This window comes from Schistocerca cancellata, chromosome 9 (genome assembly GCF_023864275.1).
Source record: "Schistocerca cancellata isolate TAMUIC-IGC-003103 chromosome 9, iqSchCanc2.1, whole genome shotgun sequence".
NCBI classification, from domain to species: Eukaryota; Metazoa; Arthropoda; class Insecta; order Orthoptera; family Acrididae; genus Schistocerca; species Schistocerca cancellata.
Window position 1 is genome coordinate 436619697 of NC_064634.1, and position 27925 is coordinate 436647621.

The 27925-nt window shown below is 40.8% G+C and overlaps 1 protein-coding gene across 4 annotated transcripts in view; it reads left to right on the forward strand.

The window, feature by feature from the left end:
* The window catches only part of LOC126100195 (vacuole membrane protein 1-like), a 99538-nt gene that overhangs the window by 14564 nt on the left and 57049 nt on the right, over positions 1 to 27925 (forward strand). For all 4 annotated transcript variants that reach the window (XM_049910757.1, XM_049910754.1, XM_049910756.1 and 1 more), the window contains one exon: positions 23498 to 23724. In XM_049910757.1, the coding sequence (XP_049766714.1) occupies positions 23519 to 23724 (206 nt within the window). In that variant the 5' untranslated portion in view covers positions 23498 to 23518. The remainder of the gene's footprint in view (positions 1 to 23497; positions 23725 to 27925) is intronic.

The window sequence follows — 27925 nt, forward strand, 5'->3', positions numbered from 1 at the left end:
GGGCATTTGTTCTATCACGCTTAGACTATGGCAGCGTGGTCTCTGGATCAGCCCGTCTTTCCTACCTCTGGATGTTAGATGCTGTCCACCATGCGGGCATTCAGATATCGCCTGGAGCCTTTCGGACTAGCCCAGTTCAGAGTCTGTGTGCAGAAGCTGGTGAACCACCACTCTGGATTCGGCGGCATATCTTTTTGGCTCAACAGGCACTGAAAATCTCAGCGTCACCCCAGTCATTCGTATTTAGTTCAGTGATCCAACCCACCTTCGAACGACTGTTCAGGAATCGTCCCCAAGCGACCCAACCATTTGGTATACGTGCTACAGACTGCCTCAAGGATCTGGATCTCTCAGGCATGAAAATACACACTCGGGGGTGTAACGCACTGCTGCCTTGCCGTCTTCGGAGGCCCAAAGTGATTTGAAGCTTGACACAGTACCTGAAAAATTGTACTCCAGATATGGTTTCTACAACTTTTGTTTTCTTCTATTTTAAGTAGGTACCATAGTTTTATCGTTATTTATACTGATGGATCCTAGCAGGGGAATGCTCTCGGTTGTTGTGTGGTTTTCTCTGATAGGGTTTTTAAAGTGCGTCTTCCAGAACAATTTACAAATTATGATGCGGAATTATATGGCATTTTAATGACACTGGAGAGGCTTCATAGACATAACTGTAAGAGTTTTCTTGTCTGTTCCAACTCATCATGCGTCAGTGGGAGACTGAATGGTTGCTGGTGTCAGACAACAAACTGCAGTCGCTCAAACCGACCACAAAAGCTTGGCGCACTTCGTGTCAGCCTTGCTGCTGGAAGGAGGTCTTGCTTACCAGACTGCGCATCAGGCATAGCCCTTTCACACATGGCTTCCTCCTACAGGGGGAGAGGCTCCACCTTTCTGTGAAGTTTGTGGTGTGCCGCTTTCAGTTCAGCGTATTGTGGCTACGTGTGTCCTGTATACTGGTATTAGGGCAGCCCTGGGTCAAGCTGGAGATCTGCCCACCGTCCTCGCAGATACCGATACTAGTGTTAACAGGGTGGTGAAATTTTGTGACCTATCGGGTGTCATCCCTAAACTGGTGGGGAAGGGCGGCAGACTTTAGTACGTTATAAACTGCTCTGCATGTGGGGACAGCCTTCATCCTCACCTGTGAGACTTCATGTTGACTTTTCGTCAGGGCACTGATGGCAGTGTTGTTGAGTGCTCCCTCAACACAAATCATCATCATCCAGTTTTCAGCCGTGAAGTTGTGTGTCATGCACTTCTGTCGGCGTGGTACCATTCATCCGGAACCAGAACTTTACCTTTATGATGATCCCTTCACTGCAGTGGAGACATATTGATTCTTAGGACTGGTTTTTGACACCTGATTGACGTGGCTTCATCAGCTGAAGCAGAAGTGCTGGCAGCACCTCAATGCCTTCTGCTGCCTGAGCAACACCAACTGGGGTGCAGCTCTACAGAGCTCTTGTTCAATCCCGCCTTGACTATGGGAGTCTGGTTTATGGTTCGGCGGCAACCTCAGTGTTGCGTTTACAGTGCACCCCTGTAGCATTTGATTGGCAACAGGAGCTTTTAGGACGAGTCTGGTAACCAGCATCCTGGTGGAGGCCCTCCATTGCAGATCTGACGTGCACAACTGCTTGCCAGTTACGTTGCACTCATATTCATAGTTCTCCTGAGTATCCGAATTACCGTCTCCTTTTCCTATCCACAGCAGTTCATCTCCCACATTGGAGGCCCAGGTCAGGGCTTAAGACTGCGGTTCGTGTCCGATCTGTTCTGTCTGAAGGGGAGTCCTTGCCTTCACCACCTACACTCGAGGTCCATTCATGTACATATCCATGGTGTACACCTAGGCCAAAGCTTTGCCTGGACCTTTCACATGGTCCTAAGGACTCAGTTAACCTCACATCTCTCTGTTGTCACTTCCTCTCAATTCTTGACATGTACCAGGACCATGAAGTGGTTTACACTGACAGCTCGATGGCTGATGGTCACGTTGGCTTCGCGTACGTTTATGTTAGCTCGTATTGAACAGCATTCCTTGCCAGATGGCTGCAGTGTTCTCGTTGCAGAGCTGGTGGCCATTTCTCGTGCTCTTGAGTGCATCCGCTCGTGCCTTGGCGAGTCATTTCTTCTCTGTATGATTCCTTCAGCACCCTGTAAGCTATCGACCAATGGTACCCCCGCCATCCTTTGGCAGCGACCATTCAGGTCCTGGAACAGTCCAGTCTCTCCTTGGTGTTTGTGTGGACCCCAGGTCATGTCAGACTCCCAGGAAATGAACTGGCTGACAGGCTGGCCAAACAGGCTACACAGAAACCATTTCTGGTGATCGGCATCCCTGTAACTGACCTGCGATCATTATTATGCCGCAAGGTTGTTCAACTTTGGGAGACAAAATGGCATAATCTCAGTACACACAGCAAACTGTGTGCCCTTAAGGAGACAACGAATGTGTGGAAGATCTTCATGCAGGCCTCTCGCAGGGATTCTGTGGTTCTCTGCCAGCTCCACATTGGCCATATGTGGCTAACACATGGCTACCTCCTCTGCCGCGACGACCCACCTCAGAGTAATTGTGGCTCATATATGACTGTCATCCACATCTTGCTGGACTGCCCACTTTTAGCCCCTCTGCGGCGCCCTTTTAACTTTCTCAGCACGCTACCTTCAGTGTTGGGCGACAGTGCCTCAACAGCAGATTTAGTTTGACGTTTTATTCTTCAGCGCGGGGTTGGGGGGTGTTATCATATTATTGAAGGATGGGCATTTAGCCTTCTCTCGGAGAGCGCCATCCTCCCTCCATTTTAACTCTGTTGCACTTTCTTTGCATTTGTTTGTTTTGGTGATCGTCTTTTCCCTACATGTGTTCCTATCACCTTGTCTTTTTGGGGTGGAAATTTTAATGTGTTGCACACCTTATGCTCTATGGGTGTAATACCTTCCTCTACTTTTCCTTGTGGTGTATGTTTTCTCCATTTTTTTGTTCATTCCATTTGTTTTCTTTTTAGGTTCGGTGTTTTTGTACCTTGAGTCTTGCTTGCGTCAGGAAAAAGTGACTGATGACCCTGTAGCTTGGTCCCTTTATACCCCAAACTAAACAACCAATTTGACAAATAAATACTTTTGAAGTGCAATCTGTGGGTATAACAAGATATCATTTGTATCAAATTTGAAACAGAGTTAGATTCAAATCTTTAGCTTCTGAATTCTTTCTGACAATACCAGAGAATGAACTACTGAAAAGATCTATTTGATTATCTTAGGTGTAACATAGTTCATCAGCAGACATTACTTTTGGCTGCTGAATTATTAAGTCAGATACAAAAAAATCATTCATATTCCCCACCCCCAAAGTTACCTTTGTTATTGGTATATGAGGCAAGCTGTAGTCTTTAAAAGGCCAATATTAAAAGTGAACAATGAAAATCCAGGACATAATGTAACATTATTATGAAAAGGTGAATGCCTTATGGCCGAAAACTTTAATTGTGAGATTTTTTTTGTTATGCGTATCTGCAACTCAGCATCTCCGCTATATGATGAATAGCAACTTCCCTTTTCATAATAATGCAATATTAATAGTGGAGATATAAGTGAAATCTAATGATAAACTCATCTCCCTTTCCCTCCAGTAGGTAGCTTTTTTTTAGAGTGGTCTTTTATTAACTTCTTACTTTGGCTTCTGTACAAAAATTCACAGAAAGCAACATATGACCTCACAAACACAGTTGTAGTAGATTCAAATGAGAAAAGTATTCTGTGCTGACATTTTCTGTGACATTGCCAATTCTTTTGTGCAGATCATAAAATTTTATTAAGAAAACTAAAATATTAGGCATTAAAGCATCCTTCTTGCATGGATGGAGTCTTACTTAAACAACTGAAAATGGAGGCACACATTAACAAACGATAGCATGCGAACAAGTTTAAATTTGGAACGGAAGAGGGAAAAATATAGTATTCTGTGAAGCTGAATACTTTTCCCACTCGTGTTCTTGATCTGTGGAACTGATTTGTCAAAGACCTGAGAGAACTTATCAAAAACTTTGTCTGAGATTACATGAATGTGTCGATGAACTGCTTCGACACATCCACACCAGGCACATCTGGATGATAGTGGAACAAGTGTACATCAACTTCGCATCAAACAGCAAAACTCTTAATTGTACATAAAATAATACTAAGCACTTCCAAACAAATAAAAATTACTTCCAGGTACAAAAAGTAGAGATCAATGAATGCACCTTAAACAGTACTTCATCGTGAAATTCAGAGGCATCAAGGTGGATAATAAGCTTAGATGGCACCAGTACTTGTAGAAGTCATTCAAAAAGTGCAGTTTTGCCTGCTTTGAACTTACAAATGTCTCATACTGAATTGTACATGAGATTTTTGTAAAGGACATGATTTTCTTCACTTACTGTAGAAATTATTTCACTGTTGTTATTCAGCCTTAAAGCCACTATCAAGTGATACAGCAAAATATTTTGCTTCAACATGTCAGTCTTTAAAATCCCCTGACAAGTACATATGTCATCGTCACCTTAACGCATATCACTATAAGCTAATGTTATACTCACTGTTCACATGTCTTAAGCACTTCCCAGGGGGCTCGCCACTCGCTGGCGGGTTCATGCTTGGCTACCACAGGGCCCCAGCCTTTGCAGCATTTTTTCCCATCTGTGCTGCATGTTTATCCTCTTGCTGTTCTTTTTCTCCTCACTTGGGGAACACGCCTGGGATGTTATTGGGAATGCTCTGCATTCTCTGTCTCTGACACAAGAACAGTCTCTCATTTGTTTTTCACTCCATTTTCCTTTCTTTGTTTCCCATTTCCTCTCATTCCTCTGCTTCGGTGTTCGAGGTTCCTATTTTTCTTCATTCCCAGCTATGGGTCGACAGGTAGTGTTCGCACATACCACCTGTTACAGGCCAGGCATAGGGAGGGGTGATGGCCTGAGCTGTAACCTTCCATAATTGCTAATTAGTCCCTCTGCCAGGTGTTTGGGAGGTGTGACCTGAGGTGTGAACAATCACCTAAGGCAGGTGCATCCCCTTATGAAGGGGGCCCCCAGTTGAAAGGAGTGCATCATCCGAGACACTGGCAATCATGGGGGATTTCCTCACGATTAGTCAATCCTCTTCCCACTCAGCATCTACAAAATGTAAATGTAATGAAGCTAATGATTCAAAGACTGCCACTGCACCATGGTTTCTCGTGGTCTCACGTACTGAAGATGGACAGTCCTTCGCCACAGTAAATCCATTTACTATTCAGAAAGGTTTAGATGCAGTTGCTGGCCCTATGAAATCCGATCTCGTTTACGGAGTGGCACTTGCTTTTGGAGACCACTTCCAATTCTCAAGTGCAACAACTGCTTGCTGCCTCACTTCTCCATGGCTACCCTGTTTGTGTTGAAGTCCATAGGACTTTGAATTCTTCCCGCAGTGTAATTTACACTAGGCTGCTCGACAGTCTAACAGAGGCTGAAATCCATTCTTAACTCTCTGATCAGGGTGTCATTGCCATCCATTGTGTAATGAAAACAGTAGATTCCGCCTTAGTGTCCACCCGCACTCTCTTTCTCACCTTTGATAGCGTGGTGCTTCCGTCCAAGCTCAAAGCAGCTTATGAAGTTATCACCATCCGGCCATACATTCCGAACCCGATGCGCTGCTTCCAGTATCATGGTTTCGGTGCCTTATCCGGTCACTTGCAAGTTACTGGCTAGTCGTAAAACCTGCGTTCTCCCGTCTTGTACTTATAGTTCTGTTCTTGTTACCCCTCATTCCATGAAGGACATGTCCATGCAGACATGCGCTCTCCAATTCAGCTTTGAGGTTGTGAAATTGCCCAGTGTCAAGGTAACATCGCCATTCTCCCATCCAGATGTGCAACAATCTGTCAAACACTTGCCTCAAGGGGCGAAGCCACCAGCTACACAGCCGGTAGGCCAGAAAGAGTACTCCCGTGAAGACTTCCTCCATCCCTCCAGCCAAACAACACCCAAGACTTCCTCTAACCAGGAAGGCTCGAAGAAGTCCACCAAGGGCAAACGGTCTTCTCCTTTGCCGACTTGAAGATTCTCTTCGACGGTGCCGCCACATGAAACCTTCGGCTGGCTGGCCTCTGTGTCGCCAGTGCGCCCCACCAACTGTTTTTCAGTGTAAGACTCCACAGACCAACCACACAAGCAAGCCGATTCTTATGTTGGACCCCATGGAGCACTATCCTCCTCCTTCTGTGTCCTGTAGTAGCGATTCTTCACCGGCTGTCACTTGGCAGCCACTGAGGTGACACCACTACGTCTCTTCATCACGACTCTCCTCCAATGGAGGATTTATGGCTGCTTGTAGCATTTCAGCGTCCCCTTGTACTCTGCCTGAAGGAAGTGAAATTGTGCCCTCATGACCGCTTTGAGATTTCACATTACTTACTGATTCGTTTTGACCTTCCCTCTGAGGACGGCATTCCATCTCATGGGGTGTCATTGACATTGACAGTCAACACATCTCCCTGACTACTGATCTTCAAGCTGTTGCAGTTCGCCTTTTCCTTCCCCACCTGACTTCTTCCCTCTGTACCATTTATGTACCTCCATCATTCAGTGTCACCAGGGCAGACTTCCTTTAGCTTATTGGGCAGCTACCGCCCCAATTTTTGGTACTCGGTGACTTTAATGCACATCATCCCCTTTTCAGTTCTCCCAGGACCTGCCAGAGAGGTGTCCTTTTGGCTGACCTTCTTAACCAGCTTAACATCTTCTGCCTTAACACTGGAGCACCCACTTTCCTTTCCAACTCGTCTCACACCTATTCCCATTTGGACCTATCCTTTTGCACTGCCTAATTGCCCATCGTCTCGGGTGGTACATTCTTACTGACACCTACTCGTCTGACCATTTCCCGTGTGCTCTCTGTTTGCTCACTCCTACCCCATCTGCGTGCTTGCTCAAATGGCAGCTTACTAAGGCTGACTGGCAGCTTTACTCCTCCCTGGCGACCTTCTAGGAACAAGATTTCCCCAGTTGTGATGACCAGGTGGACTATCTCACCAATGTTATCCTTACTGCTGCAGAAAGTTCCATTTGTCACACTTCCTTTTTCCATGTCATGTCTCAGTCCCTTGGTGGAATGAAGCATGCCGCGATGCAGTTCGTGTACGGAGACGTGCTCTTTGCGTTTTTAACTGTCATCCCACAATGACAAACTGCATTCATTATAAACAGATGCGTTTGCAAGGCGATAGCAAATGAGCTAGTTCTTTTAACAGTTCCACCCCTTCCTCTGCCATGTGGGCCAACTGCACACTACCTGCACTTTTCCTGGTGAGTGTGAGCCCTTCACCACCTTAGCTTCATGAAGCGGCCCATGTTAACCTTAGCCTTCATTTGCTTCTTAAGGACAATACTCCAGCCTTGGTCTATCACTTTCAGTTTCAAGACCTTCACATGGAGCTTCGCGATAGTAGCTTTGTATACACTGATGGCTCTCGGACTGACTGTGGGGTTGGATGTGCCTTCGTCATTGGCACCCGTGTCTTTAGATATCAGCTTCCGGCACACTCCTCAATATTTACAGCTGAGCTCTTTGCCCTGTATCAGGCCACAGAATACATCCGGCCAAACAGCCTTTTCAATTGTTTCCTCTGCTCAGACTCACTCAGTGCCCTTCAAAGTCTATTTGTGCTGTACATCGCCCATCCCTTAGTGCAGTGGGTTCAGGAAAACTGTCACTTGCTCACTCTTGTTGGAGCCAGTGTGATGTTTCTGTGGGTTCCTGGTCATGTCGATCTGCTCGGGAACGAGGCTCTACGAAAGCTGCAGTCCTCGTCCCTCAGCCCTCGAGTAATTATATTCCCTGCACATGCACACACGTGCTTGACTGATTTACTTCAAATTTTTACAAGATACTCCAATAAATGTTCAGACATGGGCTGCATCTGCATATTTCTTAGGGTGATTCTTATTAATGTTTAAAACCTCTGACGCGACATAGATGACACTGAGGCAAGTAATCTAAGACACATGGGGTTGAAAATGTCGGGAAATGCCCCAAAAGTGGATGACAGATGTTGAATGTGTGATTTCACGTCACCAGTTGACGTTCATCGCAGCATGTGCAGCGATTGAGGCTGTTGGTCTGTCACACCTGATCGTCCCAACCCAAGTCAGGTATTCATGTTGGTGTGATTTGGGCCTGTATGCACAGCTTTAGCTTGTGGAGCTCGGGGTTCGAGTCTTGCATTTGGCTGGCAGTACATTTTTCACTATGTTAAACAATTGTTTGTTTACATTGAGGTAACACTTATTATTTACTGGTCTTGCTGTCTCCACTGGTTTGTTGTAAAGTACAGTACGACAAAAGTCTGCTGTAAGGTGTCACTAGTAGATGAGTATAAGCTTCCAAATCCCATCATTACTAGGAAACGGCATACGGTTTCTATACTAAATAATGTCAGTAAACAAAAAAAGGGAACAGAAGGAAAGAAATGCAAAATAACAACAGCTTTTACTTCATTACAGTGAGGACAGTAAACTTCTATGTTTACAGCAGATCACATTTACAAAATGTGTTCAGAATTGACACAATTTGCTACAAATCAAATCAGAGGGCCCCACATAAAACACCTGCATCACTCAATCATCCCTGTAGGCACAGGCCCGACCACTGCACTTACAGTGAGATATGTCATCCGGTGACATCATATGTTCAAATTTTTCACCTATTTTTGGGATATTTCCTTACATTTGGGACACTGTTTTGAAGTACCATTTCATATATAGGCTATTATTACGATGGGGTCGCCACTCCCAAAGGCATTTTAGAGCTGCTGCCAGTATATGTTTAGGCTGCTCCTAACATGGAGAACAGACGCTGTTTGTAGCTGTCCCTCTGGAGTACAGACGCTACAGGAAGTAAGATACGAAGACAGTTCTTCTGCTTTTCCACCGTTGGGACTTGTAAAATCCTCTTCTGCTTTCCAACCATTGCCTGTCTTCACCTGCTACCCTGGTGAGGGGCCCTTACAGGGTACTACCATCTGGATCCAGATGGACCCAGGTTTTTTAACGAGGTTGTTACTCCTCCCCCTCCTCCTCCTTCCTCACCACTTGCAAGGTGAGGCCCCGGGCTTGGGACCGGCACTGGCGGAGAACTGAATGGTTTAAGAATGTTACGGGACTAAGACAACGAAGTGTGATATCACCTCTTCTATTTATAATGGTGATGGTTGAAACAGTCAGAGAGATGAAAGAAGCCCATAGAGGAAGGAAGATGAAGCTGTTACTATTTGCGGATGATATTGTGGTGTGGGGCACAAGCAGTAAGGAGGTACAAAAAAAAAAGACATGATAAGGTCGAGAAATATGGAATGAAATTTACTGTGGAGAACAGCAAGACCATGGTGGTAACCAGAGGTGATAGAGAGGGCGAGGGACAAATTCATATTGAGGGACAGGATGTTGAAATGGTGGACAACTTTAAATGTTTGCGAAGTGTATTAATGGGGAATGCTTGTTTGGAGACAGAAATTAGCAAAAGAATACAACAGAGTAGTACATTTTACCAGAGTGTGAGGGGCTTGGTGTAGGGAAGGGAAGTGCCAATAAGGTGCAATCTGGTGCTATACAAGACTTACTTCACACCAATACTAATTTACAGCTCAGAGACTTGGACTATGACTAGAAGAGAGGAGAATAGGATGCAATCCAGTGAAATGAAGTTTCTGAGAAGTATGCTAGGGAAGACGAGGAGGGAGAGAATGAAAAATGAAGATGTTAGTAAGGGAATTGGAGTGGAGAAGTTCACTAAAAAAATTGAAATGAATAGATTAAAATGGTTTGGGCATGTCAAGAGGATGGGAGAGGGAAGAATACCAAGAAAAATGATGGAGTTCAAGATTGAGGGCAAGAAGACAAGAGGAAAACTGAGAACAAGATGGATTGATACAATAAAGATGGGTTTAAGGAGGAGAAACCTGCTATGGAACCAAATGGTGGAAAGACCGATCAAAGTGGCGGAGTACCATTGATACCCCAACCCAACCAGATGTTGGATAGAGGGAAAACGAAGATGAAGATGAAGATGAAGATGAAGATGAAGATGAAGATGAAGATGAAGATGAAGATGAAGATGAAGATGAAGATGAAGATGAAGATGAAGATGAAGATGAAGATGAAGATGAAGATGAAGATGAAGATGAAGATGAAGATGATGATGATGATGATGATGATTTGTTACCCCATGTGTCTTGTATAAAATTACTAGTCTCGGTGTCATCTACGCCGCCTCAGTGTTTTTTAACATTAATCATTGTGTGCGAGTGCGTGTTTAGTCGTCATCTAATGTTGTTACAAAAAAAAAAAAAATCTCCTAATGTTCTTGACTGATTTACTTGAAATATTTACATGACACTGTAATAAATATTTAGACAAACATACACGTTTTCTGCTAAAACTGACTGTTCATGTCAGAGTGTCAAGGAATGGAGCTGCTGTTGGCGCTAAGGCTGCAGTCTGACTGCCTAGGCTGTTCAGCTATTCTGTCCTTTCAGATGATCTCTGCGTTGTTGCACATAGGCACATTGGGTCCTCTGGCATGAACATCGGTCTTCTCTATATGGGAACAACTTGACAGCTTGGAGGACTTCCCACCCCTCTCATCATGAGTCAAGACCTGCTTGTTGTTGTTGTTGTTGTTGTTGTGGTCTTCAGTCCTGAGACTGGTTTGATGCAGCTCTCCATGCTACTCTATCCTGTGCAAGCTTCTTCATCTCCCAGTACCTATTGCAACCTACATCCTTCTGAATCTGCTTAGTGTATTCATCTCTTGGTCTCCCTCTACGATTTTTACCCTCCACGCTGCCCTCCAATGCTAAATTTGTGATCCCTTGATGCCTCAATACATGTCCTACCAACCGATCCCTTCTTCTAATCAAGTTGTGCCACAAACTTCTCTTCTCCCCAATCCTATTCAATACCTCCTCATTAGTTACGTGATCTACCCACCTTATCTTCAGCATTCTTCTGTAGCACCACATTTCGAAAGCTTCTATTCTCTTTTTGTCCAAACTAGTTATCATCCATGTTTCACTTCCATACATGGCTACACTCCATACAAATAAATTTCAGAAACGACTTCCTAGCATTTAAATCTATACTCGATGTTAACAAATTTCTCTTCTTGAGAAACGCTTTCCTTCCCATTGCCAGTCTACATTTTATATCCTCTCTACTTCGACCATCATCGGTTATTTTACTCCCTAAATAGCAAAACTCCTTTACTACTTTAAGTGTCTCATTTCCTAATCTAATTCCCTCAGCATCACCCGACTTAATTTGACTACATTCCATTATCCTCGTTTTGCTTTTGTTGATGTTCATCTTATATCCTCCTTTCAAGACACTGTCCATTCCATTCAATTGCTCTTCCAAGTCCTTTGCTGTCTCTGACAGAATTACAGTGTCATCGGCGAACCGCAAAGTTTTTATTTCTTCTCCATGAATTTTAATACCTACTCCGAATTTTTCTTTTGTTTCCTTTACTGCTTGCTCAATATACAGATTGAATAACATCGGGGACATGCTACAACCCTGTCTCACTCCCTTCCCAACCACTGCTTCCCTTTCATGCCCCTCGACTCTGATAACTGCCATCTGGTTTCTGTAAAAATTGTAAATAGCCTTTCACTCCCTGTATTTTACCCTTGCCACCTTCAGAATTTGAAAGAGAGTATTCAAGTTAACATTGTCAAAAGCTTTCTCTAAGTCTACAAATGCTAGAAACGTAGGTTTGCCTTTTCTTAATCTTTTTTCTAAGATAAGTCGTAAGGTCAGTATTGCCTCACGTGTTCCAACATTTCTACGGAATCCAAACTGATCTTCCCCGAGGTCGGCTTCTACCAGTTTTTCCATTCGCCTGTAAAGAATTCGCGTTAGTATTTTGCAGCTGTGACTTATTAAACTGATAGTTCGGTAATTTTCACATCTGTCAACACCTGCTTTCTTTGGGATTGAAATTATTATATTCTTCTTGAAGTCTGAGGGTATTTCGCCTGTCTCATACATCGTGCTCACCAAATGGTAGAGTTTTGTCATGACTGGCTCTCCCGAGGCCATCAGTAGTTCTAATGGAATGTTGTCTACTCCCGGGGCCTTGTTTCAACTCAGGTCTTTCAGTGTTCTGTCAAACTCTTCACGCAGTATCTTATCTCCCATTTCGTCTTCATCTACATTCTCTTCCATTTCCATAATATTGTCCTCAAGTACATCGCCTTTGTATAAACCCTCTATATACTCCTTCCACCTTTCTGCCTTCCCTTCTTTGCTTAGAACTGGGTTGCCATCTGAGCTCTTGATATTCATACAAGTGGTTCTCTTATCTCCAAAGGTCTCTTTAATTTTCCTGTAGGCAGTATCTATCTTACCCCTAGTGAGACAAGCCTCTACATCCTTACATTTGTCCTCTAGCCATCCCTGCTTAGCCATTTTGCACTTCCTGTCGATCTCATTCTTGAGACGTTTGTATTCCTTTTTGCCTGCTTCATTTACTGCATTTTTATATTTTCTCCTTTCATCAATTAAATTCAATATTTCTGCTGTTACCCAAGGATTTCTATTAGCCTTCGTCTTTTTACCTACTAGATCCTCTGCTGCCTTCACTACTTCATCCCTCAGAGCTACCCATTCTTCTTCTACTGTATTTCTTTCCCCCATTCCTGTCAATTGTTCGCTTATGGTCTCCCTGAAACTCTGTACAACCTCTGGTTCTTTCAGTTTATCCAGGTCTCATCTCCTTAAATTCCCAGCTTTTTACAGTTTCTTCAGTTTCAATCTGCAGTTCATAACCAATAGATTGTGGTCAGAATCCACATCTGCCCCTGGAAATGTCATACAATTTAAAACCTGGTTCCTGAATCTCTGTCTTACCATTATATAATCTATCTGATACCTTTTAGTATCTCCAGGATTCTTCCAGGTATACAACCTTCTTTTATGATTCTTGAACCAAGTGTTAGCTATGATTAAGTTATGCTCTGTGCAAAATTCTACAGGGCGGCTTCCTCTTTCATTCCTTCCCCCCAATCCATATTCACCTACTATGTTTCCTTCTCTCCCTTTTCCTACTGACGAATTCCAGTCACCCATGACTATTAAATTTTCGTCTCCCTTCACTACCTGAATAATTTCTTTTATCTCGTCATACATTTCATCTATTTCTTCATCATCTGCAGAGCTAGTTGGCATATAAACTTGTACTACTGCAGTAGGCATGGGCTTCGTGTCTATCTTTGCCACAATAATATGTTCACTATGCTGTTTGTAGTAGCTAACCCGCACTCCTATTTTTTTATTCATTATTAAACCTACTCCTGCATTACCCATATTTGATTTTGTATTTATAACCCTGTAATCACCTGACCAAAAGTCTTGTTCCTCCTGCCACCGAACTTCACTAATTCCCACTATATCTAACTTTAACCTATCCATTTCCCTTTTTAAATTTTCTAACCTACCTGCCCGATTAAGGGATCTGACTTTCCACGCTCCAATCCGTAGAACGCCAGTTTTCTTTCTCCTGATAACGACGTCCTCCTGAGTAGTCCCCGCCTGGAGATCCGAATGGGGGACTATTTTACCTCCGGAATATTTTACCCAAGAGGGCGCCATCATCATTTAATCATACAGTAGAGCTGCATGTCCTCGGGAAAAATTACGGCTGTAGTTTCCCCTTGCTTTCAGCCGTTCGCAGTACCAGCACAGCAAGGCCGTTTTGGTTAATGTTACAGGGCCAGATCAGTCAATCATCCAGACTGTTGCCCCTGCAACTACTGAAAAGGCTGCTGCCCCTCTTCAGGAACCACATGTTTGTCTGGCGTCTCAACAGATACCCCTCCGTTGTGGTTGCACCTACGGTACGGCCATCTGTATTGCTGAGGCACGCAAGCCTCCCCACCAACGGCAAGGTCCATGGTTCATGGGGGGGAAGACCTGCTTATTGGACACTTACTTGTTAAGTGCAAACCTCGCACCACTCTGTGTTTACTGTAACCAACCATTGACAGTGTACCATTTTATAATCCAATGCTAATTTTAAAACTGTTTACATTTTAAGCTATGTTTGCCATCTGAATTACCAGATATTTTAGCAGATACAGCATGAGCTGGAGATCGCGTTTTACTTTTTATTTGTTGTAATAATCTGGCGAAGAAAGTTTAATTTTCAATCATTTGAGCATTCTCTTCAAAGGCGAAATGATCGTTTTTAGCTACCCATCTATTGCAACCAATTAGGCTCGTGAGTATTATCGACGTGAACTTCATATGGTAATTGACCACTTAAAGTTATGACATGAACACTTACGACCTCAGCTGTGTTACACCTTAAGGCAGCAGCAGCAGCAGCAGCAGCTGTCTGCTAACCACCCCATTGCACTATGCCTGCTGCTTACGGTATTCATTGCTCCAGCACACCTACTGTGCTGTGGGGTGCCTAGCATCTGTCTGCAGTGTCCTAAACTTAAGCGGAAAGAATCTGAATTTGATGTTGTTTACTACTTTGTGCTTCAGTTGACTTATGCATTGTAGTTATAAGTGTTTTTGCCCTACTGGAATGCAGTCCTTATAATTCCATCAGTGTATTCTTCACTTCTTCTATTTAGAAATGAAGAATCTGTCTAAATATGTAATGGAAATTTCTGGATGGAAAAAGAAGTACAATAAGGGAGAGAGAACCATTTACCTATAGCTATATAGGACTGGTGTGTGGTACACAGAAACACATAATAGAAAACAGTGAACAATAGTTTTTGAGCTCTTCCTCTTTTTCTAGTAAGAGTACCCACAGAATTGTATGTAGCATTACTATTACAGGTATGCCAGACACAGTCCTCTATAGGTAAGTGATTGCCTTCCCTTAGTTTACATAGTTTATGATTATTATTGCTGTCACATGAACTCTTCTGATCGTAAAAAAGTGCCGTACCTGTGTGACTGCTATAACTTGTTGAAGTTACAAAATATATGTAACCTGTACTTTCTTGAAACACACTAAAACATTAATTGTAACTGCTGCCCACCAGTCCCTAAATATTTAATAAAAATTATAATAAAGGAAAAGAAATAATAAAATTTGCACACCGAGGCAGGATGTAGTGCAGAAGAGGCAACAAGCTGTCCTGGTATACAACCCAGCAGGTTAAGAAAGTGACAGACCATCAACCCATTGCGGGTGACAGGTTGCACTCAGCTGCTTAGTGTTGGGAACCTATACAAGCTGGCCGATGCACTGTCAGTTTCATACTAAGAGACATGAGCTGGGTAGACCGAAACCAGAACCGTGCAGGGATTGTAATCGCCATCCAGAAGATGCATTAATGGCAACAGTAATGGATGCCATTGTTCCATGAAACAACACAGAAAAGTTTTTTATTTTAACTCAGAACATTGGCACAAGTACTAGCAACAGGTAATTTTATTGCCATGTCTCTAGCATCCTACCAGGTTTTGAACTGGTCATTTCTGAGGGGAATGCCACATCAGTAATATATATTAGGAACCTTGACTGGTAAGGCTAGTTGCCCCAGAGAAAATTCTGTCCAAAATTCAGATAAGAAATTTGGAAAACATCATGTTGATATATTTTCTGCATTAGAAGGAAAAGAAATGTGTGTTTGATGTGTCCTTGTGTCCCTTTGTACACGCAAATTTGCATGGGAAATATTTCTGTGAAATGTTTCTGTAATGTGTAGGTCAAATAAACTGTGTGAATTCTGACATTGCAGCATGTGTGTGAGGAACTATATGGCCTGCTTCATTGTGCTTATAGGGACTGAAGACCCTGTAGTTTGGTCCCTTTCTATCCAACCCACCAACCATTGTGCATGTTAACTATTCAGGCAATTCCATGGTTTGGAGGAAAAATGAATGCAGTAACCAAAAATGACAAGTCTTTTTTAATGCTTGCAAGAGTTAAAATACCTATCTTAAAGGACTTGAGCGACATTATAGTGGAATCTTGTTTTGTGTTCATTGAGCTGTAATTTATTGGAGCAGGTTTGCGATTTATAGTGAGAAAGTTGTGAGAATGGATGGTGTGGGTTTGTAGCTACATTTCCAAGATAGCCATGTGATAATGTATCCAGTCTAATCAAGTGCATGTCCAAACATTGTACAGCTGTTATAACTGAAATAAAAGTCCGTTGCCTTGTACGTGGTATCTAGTCATTGCCATCTGTGACACGAAAGCTCGAGTAGAGTGCTCTGCAGATCATCACCTTGAACAGTTTTGTTTGGCATTTGATAGTCCTCTTTCTGTGATTGTGACCATATTTGGTTAAAAAAAATTGTACAGTAAAGAAATTATTGTGAATATGAAAGCCATTCCAGACATTGAGCAACTTCCATTGCCAAATGAAATTTATATCTTGCTTGGAGAACAGTCGAAGAGGACAGCATTTTTAACTATGCATATGTACTGCAGTCTTTGCATAGAATTGGTGACAATCTTGAGGCCTTACCAGAAGCTTGGTAAGATTTTCAATTTGTGGATGCCTCACTTTCAAATGCAGGAACAGACGAACTTAGCATTGGAGTTCTGTCAGTAAATATTCATATATTTAGTTATGCAGTGTTAAATCAGTATTCTGCATCATAATTGGTGATTAAATAGTGCTACGCCATTGTGGCTCAGAGGCAAAGTAGCAATTGTGCATCTGGATCTCCTCTGGAGATGTTTGTTCAGAAGAAGAGAACAGTAACAGAAGAGAGGTGTGTGTGCTCCTCTTTGTAACACGTGGTTAGTGACACAATCATCTGATGAAAGGAAGGCCTCTGATTGCTTGTCAGTGTGCGGAAGAGGATGTATATGCCCCGGGACAACCAGGAATCTTTTCGAATTCTGGGAATTTTTCGTTGTTTTGGTTCTCTGTTAAATTTTTGTAATTTTGAGTAGTAAGAACTGATACACTAACAAATAATTTTAGTTTAGCCTGCATCTACAGAATAAAACGTAAGTCATGAGAGAAAAACATGAAAATAAAACTTAAGTTGCAAAGAAAATAGCATTTACAACAAAAAACTGGGTATGTACACAAGCATATGCCTACAGCAAAAGCGTCAAAGGCTTCAGGACAAAGACTATGCAATATTTGGTAACAACAAACTGCTTTGTACGAGTGTAAAAACATTGCGAATGGTGGCTTGAGAAGCAGTACTTTCAAAGTAAATTTCCTTTTATCCAAGATCAATTATGCCATGTGTGCAAATGTGTGCTAACTTTCTTAAATCACGGAGCATTTGATTGTCAGTTGGCACTTTGAGGTCCAGCCACGTAGAAATATTTCAGACCAGAAGACCAGACATTTATGTCACTATTTAAATTTTTACTGGCACATTTGTGTTTGATATCTTCAAACATAACACACACAAAAAAGGACCAATATTATATGTGAAAGCTTAGCTTCTCTTGTAGCTATAATTACCACGAACTCTTAACAGTAATGTTCCTACTGGCTGACTACACTAAGTGTCCTATGCTCTGAATATCTGCTGTCATTGGCTGGCGAGATTGCGTAACATTGTTTCGTTTGGCCACTTAACACGGAGAAAGTGTATTTTCACCCGGGAAAACTGCATTTTCACCCAGGACAATGCATATTTTCACCCAAAGAAAAGTATAGTTTTAACTGGGAAAATCTGGTTTTTTTTTTACCTCATATGAGCATGGAATGTCAGATCCCTTAATCGGGCAGGTAGGTTAGAAAATTTAAAAATTGAAATGGATAGGTTAAAGTTAGATATAGTGGGAATTAGTGAAGTTCGGTGGCACTAGGAACAAGACTTTTGGTCAGGCGAATACAGGGTTATAAATACAAAGTCAAATAGGGGTAATGCAGAAGTAGGTTTAATAATGAATTAAAAAAATAGGAATGCGAGTAAGCTACTACAAACAGCATAGTGAACGCATTATTGTGGCCAAGATAGATACGAAGCCCACGCCTACTACAGTAGAACAAGTTTATATGCCAACTAGCTCTGCAGATGATGAAGAAATTGATGAAATGTATGACGAAATAAAAGAAATTATTCAGATAAGGAAGGGAGACGATAATTTAATAGTCATGGGTGACTGTAATTCGGTAGTAGGAAAAGGGAGAGGAGGAAACGTAGTAGGTGAATATGGATTGGGGCTAAGAAATGAAAGAGGAAACCACCTGGTAGAATTTTGCACAGAGCAAAACTTAATCATAGCTAACACTTGGTTCAAGAATCATAAAAGGAGGTCGTATACATGGAAGCAGCCTGGAGATACTGACAGATTTCAGATAGATTAAATAATGGTAAGACAGAGATTTAGGAAGCAGGTTTTAAATTGTGAGACATTTCCAGGGGCAGATGTGGACTCTGACCACAATCTATTGGTTATGAACTGTAGATTAAAACTGAAGAAACTGCAAAAAGGTGGGAATTTAAGGAGATGGGATCTGGATAAACTGACTAAACCAGAGGTTGTACAGAGTTTCAGGGAAAGCGTAAGGGAACAAATGGCACGAATGGGGGAAATAAATACAGTAGAAGAAGAATGGGTAGCTTTGAGGAATTAAATAGTGAAGGCAGCAGAGGATCAAGTAGGTAACACGACGAGGGCTAGTAGAAATCCTTGGGTAACAGAAGAGATACTGAATTTAATTGATGAAAGGAGAAAATATAAAAATGCAGTAAATGAAGCAGGCAAAAAGGAATACAAATGTCTCAAAAATGAGATTGACAGGAAGTGCAAAATGGCTAAGCAGGCATGGTTAGAAGACAAATGTAAGGATGTAGAGGCTTATCTCACTAGGGGTAAGATGGATACTGCCTACAGGAAAATTAAAGAGACCTTTGGAGAAAAGAGAACCACTTGTATGAATATTAAGAGCTCAGATGGAAACCCAATTCTAAGCAAAGAAGGGAAAGCAGAAAGGTGGAAGGAGTATATAGAGGGTCTATACAAGGGCGATGTACTTGAGGACAATATTTTGGAAATCGAAGATGATGTAGATGAAGATGAAATGGAGATGTGATACTGCGTGAAGAGTTTGACAGAGCACTGAAAGACCTGAGTCGAAAAAAGGCCCCAGGACTAGAACTACTGACGGCCTTGGGAGAGCCAGTCCTGACAAAACTCTACCATCTGGTGAGCAAGACGTATGAGACAGGCGAAATACCCTCAGACTTCAAGAAGAATATAATAATTCCAATCCCAAAGAAAGCAGGTGTTGACAGATGTGAAGATAACTAACTATCAGTTTAATAAGTAAAGGCTGCAAAATACTAACGCGAATTCTTTACAGATGAATGGAAAAACTAGTAGAAGCCGACCTAGGGGAAGATCAGTTTGGATTCCGTAGAAATATTGGAACACGTGAGGCAATACTGACCCTACGACTTATCTTAGAAGAAAGATTAAGGAAAGGCAAACCTATGTTTCTAGCATTTGTAAACTTAGAGAAAGCTTTTGACAATGTTGACTGGAATACTCTCTTTCAAATTCTAAAGGTGGCAGGGGTAAAATACAGGGAGCGAAAGGCTATTTACAATTTGTACAGAAACCAGATGGCAGTTATAAGAGTCGAGGGGCATGAAAGGGAAACAGTGGTTGGGAAAGGAGTAAGACAGGGTTGTAGCCTCTCCCCGATGTTATTCAATCTGTATATTGAGCAAGCAGTAAAGGAAACAAAAGAAAAATTCGGAGTAGGTATTAAAATTCATGGAGAAGAAGTAAAAACTTTGAGGTTTGCCGATGACATTGTAATTCTGTCAGAGACAGCAAAGGACTTGGAAGAGCAGTTGAACGGAATGGACAGTGTCTTGAAAGGAGGATGTAAGATGAACATCAACAAAAACAAAACGAGGATAATGGAATGTAGTCGAATTAAGTTGGGTGATGCTGAGGGAATTAGATTAGGAAATGAGACACTTAAAGTAGTAAAGGAATTTTGCTATTTGGGGAGCAAAATAACTGATGATGGTCGAAGTAGAGAGGATATAAAATGTAGACTGGCAATGGTAAGGAAAGCGTTTCTGAAGAAGAGGAATTTGTTAACATCGAGTATAGATTTAAGTGTCAGGAAGTCATTTCTGAAAGTATTTGTATGGAGTGTAGCCATGTATGGAAGTGAAACATGGACGATAAATAGTTTAGACAAGAAGAGAGTAGAAGCTTTCGAAATGTGGTACTACAGAAGAATGCTGAAGATTAGATGGGTAGATCACATAACTAATGAGGAGGTATTGAATAGAATTGGGGAGAAGAGGAATTTGTGGCACAACTTGGCTAGAAGAAGGGATCGGTTGGTATGACATGTTCTGAGGCATCAAGGGATCACCAATTTAGTACTGGATGGCAGCGTGGAGGGTAAAAATCGTAGAGGGAGACCAAGAGATGAATACACTAAGCAGATTCTGAAGGATGTAGGTTGCAGTAGGTACTGGGAGATGAAGAAGCTTGCACAGGATGGAGTAGCATGGAGAGCTGCATCAAACCAGTCTCAGGACTGAAGACAGCAACAACAACATATACACATTGGCAGAAGCATGCCTTCTTGAGCATTTCAGATGAACCTAATTGAAGGAACTGAAGGTGAATGTCAGTGGACCCATGTACCATCATGATACACATGCTAACAGTAGTCAAGAGATAAGCTTTTCTAGATGAGTCCTGACTGCAAGCATCCATCTTTCAGTCCTGATGTGTCTCAACATTGCTTTTATTCACTCTTTATGAGAGCAAAAGAATCCATCAATGAGCATCATTTTCAGTCTGCAGGTGGCTGGGCCTGCTTCTGGAGCATTCCTGAACACTCTTGTCCAGGAAGCATGCTATACCAAGTTGTTTGGTAGAATAGGCTTAAATTTTGTCCAGTGCTCACAATCCTCCTGTGTTTGAAATTAGAACACTCAGTATTTGTTATTACTGTACACATGACAACATCTGAAACAGTGTACTATTTCTCTGTTCTGTGAAGTACTGGTAGTAGGGAATGACTACCGTATTTACTGGAATCTAAGCCACACTTTTTTCCGGTTTTTGTAATCCAAAACACCGCCTGCGGCTTAGAATCGAGTGCAAAGTAAGCGGAAGTTCTGAAATATGTTGGTAGGTGCCGCCACAACTAACTTCTGCCGTCGAATATATGTAGCGCTACACAGGCATGCTTTGCAGGCACAAAGATAAATTCTGGTGCCAAATTCTCTGCGTCAGTAAATAAATTTAAAAAAAAGGTGGAAGACGAGCTTTTTTGTCCACCCCGAATTTCGACCAGTGCATTTTCATACGTTATCCAATGAAGTAAATACAAATTCCGTATTATTCATCTTCGAATGTAGCAGCTTTTCAATGTACTACGAAAATCCGACTGGCAAGACTGTTTGCAATGTTTGTCAATATATGTTATGAATTTTTTCCTACCTGTGAGAAGAGGTGGTTGCTAATGGGAACTTTTATGAATTGTGAATCACATGCAGTATTCTCTTCACCATAAGAATAATATGGATATAAACATTTTGCCATGTATTCTTTCGTGTTTACTGCTATCTCATTTAAATCCTGTCTGCCTAATAAACTACGAAACTAGAGTGAGACAACAGCAAACGCGGAAGAATACACATATCATGTCATGTTTATATTCGTATTGTTCTTATGCCTAATAGTGATACAGTCAGAAATGAAGCACGGCAATTGAGTAGATTTTTAAATCTAAGATGACTCTAATTTCTGTGCAGAAAGTAATGTACTAAAGAGGCGTCTGCAAAGATTTTCAACAGAGAAAAATTTTCGGTAAATTCTCGTTCAGAACATCTTCTATCATACGCAGTTTATTATTTGGTACTCGTTGATCAGAAAGCAGCAGTGTAAATAACAACAAATAGCAGTCTCTTGCCATTGTATAGCTAATGAGACAATTCCTCTCTTTTTTTTTTAATTGTAAGCGGCGGCAGCGCACACCAAAGCAAGCCATGCCGCGAGCGGCGACAGGTCGTGAACACACATTACCAGAATGCGACAAACAATGCATGACACAGTGCAGTAATACATTTTCAGCTTAGAGTGACGTAAACACCTATAACAAAGAGAATGGCACTTATTAGATCAAAGAAAAATAAGCAATCAATTCAAACCAGACGATGCATGTGAAAAACGAAGGGTACCCGTATAAAAACGGACGGAGCGCCTGACACATAGCAATGGCTACTTGGTAAAACTTAACTGCTAAGCTTACGACTCGAACCAAACTACTGTATCTGTATCGTCATTCATTCGACCTAAATTGTGTCTCATATCACAATGGACTAATTTTGTTTCGATTTGGAGGTGCGGCCTAAAACTTTTCTCTCCCCTTGAATTTCGAGTCTCAAATTTCAGGTGCGGCTTAGATTCGGGAAAAATTTTTTTCCTTGATTTCGAGTCTAATTCTTCAGGTGTGGCTTAGATTCGAGTGCGGCTTAGATTCGAGTAAATACGGTAATAACATTAGAAGTCTTTCCATTGGGAGAGAGACGTAGTAAACAGAATTGTAACTTCAATAAATGCATCGCTGTTACACTCTTTATTCTAAAGAGGAGGAGGATGGATTCTTCATACAAACAGTAGGCATAAGATAAGTGAGCTTCTGTGTATCATTTACTAGTGTATTCATTTTTAGACATTGGACATTACTTGAAAATTGGTAGTCCACCTTGCAGTAAACCCAAAAGAAAAAACACCATGAACTGCAACTGGGCTCACTACATCTACACACCGCAAACATAAAATTTGCAATTATCTGCCAAAGTGGGAGAGGAAATGTACTTTACAACTCTTGGGAGACACACCTGGTATATCATAAACTAACTTACTTTAAGCTGTACTTCTGTGATGTGGATATGGCTAAATGTATTGTGGTATGGGCAGTAATGATGAATAGCTTGGTGTTTCTTTAGAAACTTATTTCTTGATCTTATTGCCAAAGGATTGGCTGCTGAATCAGTTCTCAGAGAATTGCTTTCAAAGATGTTCTTTACACCTGTTACTGAGATAGTGTTTTCACTGTCACTACTTAGTTGTGTACAATATAGTATTATGTCAGAAATCCAGGTTTGCAGGGTACATCTACAATAGTTCAACTAAACATTTTTCACTGCAAAATTGATAATTAAGTTTGAAAATCTGCAGAATTTAAAATTCCATGTAGATGATTCCATAACTGTTTTAAGAATGATATTAACTTGGCTTATTTCTTGCACTTTTGTATGTTGATGGCTGAACTCATTGTTTTAGGTATGTAAGTGCTTATATTTTTGTGCTAGTTGTTTGCAATGCACAATAGCGCCATTACAAAGAGCTGATGTCATCCTATACTTTGTATTGAAATGATTCTTGAATTATCTCATAAAAATAAAAATATGCTCTTCATGTACACGTTTGCACAAACATTGTCTTCCTTAAAGTGACTTTCTTTAATATTCAGTTGCAGAGACTGAATAACACTATGCCTACAACACTTAAAAGGAAACCCGAAGGATCAAGCAGGCATTCAAATGGTGAAAGTACCTCCCTTAGAGATTACCAGGTTTTTACGAGTAGAGAAGAAGAAGTACTAGATAGAAAAAAATTAGTACTTTGGCGGCAGCCTTTTAGGACATCAAAGTATTTTCTTCAGGAATTGATAGTTGATCTCCAGTATTACGGTTCAAAGTAAGTGAAACCTTTTATCTGTGATTTCCAATATTTATTTAAATTATAAACAGATAGACCTAATATTGACATTCATTTCAAAAATTGAAACATTGTATTGTGTAAATTTTAATTTTCTTAATGTGTGCATAGTACTTGTTTGTTCCTATTCTTCAACACAACTTCAGTAGCTGACAAACAAACATACAGATATTTTCTAGGATTGATTAATACTGATCAAAAATGATTTCCTTACGAATAATATGAACAGATTTTGAATAGATAAGAAATCTACTTACTAAGTGGCAGCAGGAGAACATAAATACAAAAAAGATTTTACTTATGGAAGCTGTCAGAGCCAATGGCTCCTCCTCTCAGCAGAAGGGTTGTTGGTGAAGGAAGAAAGGTGAAGGGAAAGGAACTAGAGAGGCTTAGGACAAGGGGTAAGAGTTTCATCAAGACATCCAGAACCCCGGATCGGGAGAGACTTACCGGATAGGATGAAAAGGAAAGACTGACTGTTGGGAACTGCACCAGACCAGATTTGAAAACTGGAGATCTTAAAGGTGGGAGGCAGAGTAATATGCAAGAAAGATATTACTGCTAAAACACCGTGCACAACTTAAGAAGAGTGAAAAGCAAAGTGCATTGTATGTTACTGAGGTGGAAGGAGGACTGAAAAATCGACATGCCAGAAAATGAAAGATTCAGAAGACTAAAACAGACTCAAAAATGGAGTAGTTACTGTGAAGAACTGCTGACATGGAAGAAATTGATGTAAATTGAGGCCAGGTGGGTGGCGAGAACCAAGAATATGTTGGAGCACTGTTCCCACCCGTGGAGTTCTGATAAACTGGTGCCCAGGGGAAGAATCCAGATGGCCCTTGTGGTGGAACAGGCACTGAGATGATGACAGTCATATTGTAGAGCATGCTCTGCAACAGGATATTATGTAGTTTCAGTATACACCCTCTGCTTATGCCCATACCTATGCCATACCGACAACACACATCATTGTGTTGCAGAGCATGCTCTACAACTTCACAGTTGTGACCTTGGTGCCTGTTTCACCACCTGAGTCACCTGACCTGAAGTCTATCCTGTACTATAGCTTGGGGATTGTTGGTTGTGTAAATTTGATACTCTATTTCTTCTCAAAGTTGCCTCATCTGTAAACAAAACTGAAAAGACAAACAATGGATTGATAGGTTGTGTAACAAACCATCGACAAAAGTTCTCCCATGGTGGATGATCGGCAGGCGTAAGGCTCTGCACACATTGTAGATGATACTGGTACACCAGTTGCTTGTGAAGTATTCTCCATGCTGACCTTGGAGATGTACTGCATGCCATGGCCATTTGTCTTGCACTGATATCTGGCTCTTCTTTGACAGCACCTAGTGTTTACTTTACCTGGTCAGGCATTTGAGCAGCTGCGGCTCGTGAGTATACAGTCTGGGTGTTCATAAATTTTTAGATTCAGATAAATATGAGAGTGTGAAATTAATAGTATCTTCTGTGTAACAGTTATGCTTATGAAGATATTTATACAACTACAACCACCATCAACAATAGTAAGATCAGTAGTAGTAGTAGTATTTATTATTATTATTATTATTATTATTATTATTATTATTATTTCTTTACTTTCTCAGACGTTAAGTCTGGTTAAAAATGGAAAGTGACGCGGACCTTGATCAAGCATCACTTCCTTTTAACTGTATGGTATATGTTATATTGCATTTAGGAACTTTCGGGTAATTGAACATGTATCAATAATTACGGATTTCTGTAATTGTATATATAAGTTTGGATGTAGCTGCATTGCATTGATGTACTGGTGGATATTGTGTGGTATGAATCCTGTAGTTGATAGTATAATTGGTATAATGTCAACTTTATCCTGATGCCACATGTCCTTGACTTCCTCAGCCAGTTGGATGTATTTTTCAATTTTTTCTCCTGTTTTCTTTTGTATATTTGTTGTATTGGGTATGGATATTTCAATTAGTTGTGTTACTTTCTTCTTTTTATTGGTGAGTATGATGTCAGGTTTGTTATGTGGTGTTGTTTTATCTGTTATAATGGTTCTGTTCCAGTATAATTTGTATTCATCATTCTCCAGTACATTTTGTGGTGCATACTTGTATGTGGGAACGTGTTGTTTTATAAGTTTATGTTGTAAGGCAAGCTGTTGATGTATTATTTTTGCTACATTGTCATGTCTTCTGGGGTATTCTGTATTTGCTAGTATTGTACATCCACTTGTGATGTGATCTACTGTTTCTATTTGTTGTTTGCAAAGTCTGCATTTATCTGTTGTGGTGTTGGGATCTTTAATAATATGCTTGCTGTAATATCTGGTGTGTATTGTTTGATCCTGTATTGCAATCATGAATCCTTCCGTCTCACTGTATATATTGCCTTTTCTTAGCCATGTGTTGGATGCGTCTTGATCGATGTGTGGCTGTGTTAGATGATACGGGTGCTTGCCATGTAGTGTTTTCTTTTTCCAATTTACTTTCTTCGTATCTGTTGATGTTATGTGATCTAAAGGGTTGTAGAAGTGGTTATGAAATTGCAGTGGTGTAGCCGATGTATTTATATGAGTGATTGCTTTGTGTATTTTGCTAGTTTCTGCTCGCTCTAGAAAGAATTTTCTTAAATTGTCTACCCGTCCATAATGTAGGCTTTTTATGTCGATGAATCCCCTTCCTCCTTCCTTTCTGCTTAATGTGAATCTTTCTGTTGCTGAATGTATGTGATGTATTCTATATTTGTGGCATTGTGAACGTGTAAGTGTATTGAGTGCTTCTAGGTCTGTGTTACTCCATTTCACTACAAATGAGTAGGTCAATATTGGTATGCATAAGTATTTATAGCTTTTGTCTTGTTTCTTGCTGTCAATTCTGTTTTCAGTATTTTTGTTAGTCTTTGTCTATATTTTTCTTTTAGTTGTTCTTTAATATTTGTATTATCTATTCCTATTTTTTGTCTGTATCGTAGATATTTATAGGCATCTGTTTTTTCCATCGCTTCTATGGAGTCACTGTGGTTATTCAATATGTAATCTTCTTGTTTAGTGTGTTTTCCCTTGACTATGCTATTTTTCTTACATTTGTCTGTTCCAAAAGCCATATTTATATCGTTGCTGAATACTTCTGTTATCTTTAGTAATTGGTTGAGTTGTTGATTGGTTGCTGCCAGTAGTTTTAGGTCATCCATGTATAGCAAATGTGTGATTTTGTGTGGGTATGTTCCAGTAATATTATATCCGTAATTTGTATTATTTAGCATGTTGGATAGTGGGTTCAGAGCAAGACAGAACCAGAAAGGATTTAATGAGTCTCCTTGGTATATTCCACGCTTAACCTGTATTGGTTGTGATGTGATATTATTAGTTTGTTTGGATATTAAGTGTGGTTTTCCAGTTTTTCATAACTATGTTTAGGAACTGTATCAATTTAGGATCTACTTTGTATATTTCCAATATCTGTAGTAACCATGAGTGGGGTACACTATCAAAAGCTTTTTGGTAATCAATGTATGCGTAGAGTAGTGACCTTTGTTTGGTTTTAGCTTGATATGTCACCTCTGTATCTATTATCAGTTGCTCTTTACATCCTCGTGCTCCTTTGCAGCAGCCTTTTTGTTCTTCATTTATAATTTTGTTCTTTGTTGTATGTGTCATTAATTTCTGTGTAATGACTGAAGTTAATATTTTGTATATTGTTGGTAGGCATGTTATGGGGCGATATTTTGCTGGGTTTGCTGTGTCTGCTTGATCTTTAGGTTTCAGATAGGTTATTCCATGTGTAAGTGTATCAGGGAATGTGTATGGGTCTGCAATGTAACTGTTAAATAATTTAGTTAGATGTGAATGTGTTGAGGTGAACTTCTTTAGCCAGAAATTTGCTATTTTATCATTTCCAGGGGCTTTCCAATTGTGCGTAGAATTAATTGCTCGGGTGACTTCATGCTGCAAAATTATCACTTCAGGCATTTGTGGTATCATCTTGTATGAGTCTGTTTCTGCTTGTATCCACCATGCATGCCTGTTATGTTGTACCGGGTTTGACCATATGTTGCTCCAGAAGTGTTCCAGGTCTGTTATGTTTGGTGGATTGTCTATTTTTATGTGTGTGTTATCTATTGTCTGGTAAAATTTCTTTTGGTTTGTGTTGAATGTTTGGTTTTGTTTCCTTCTATTTTCACTTTTTTT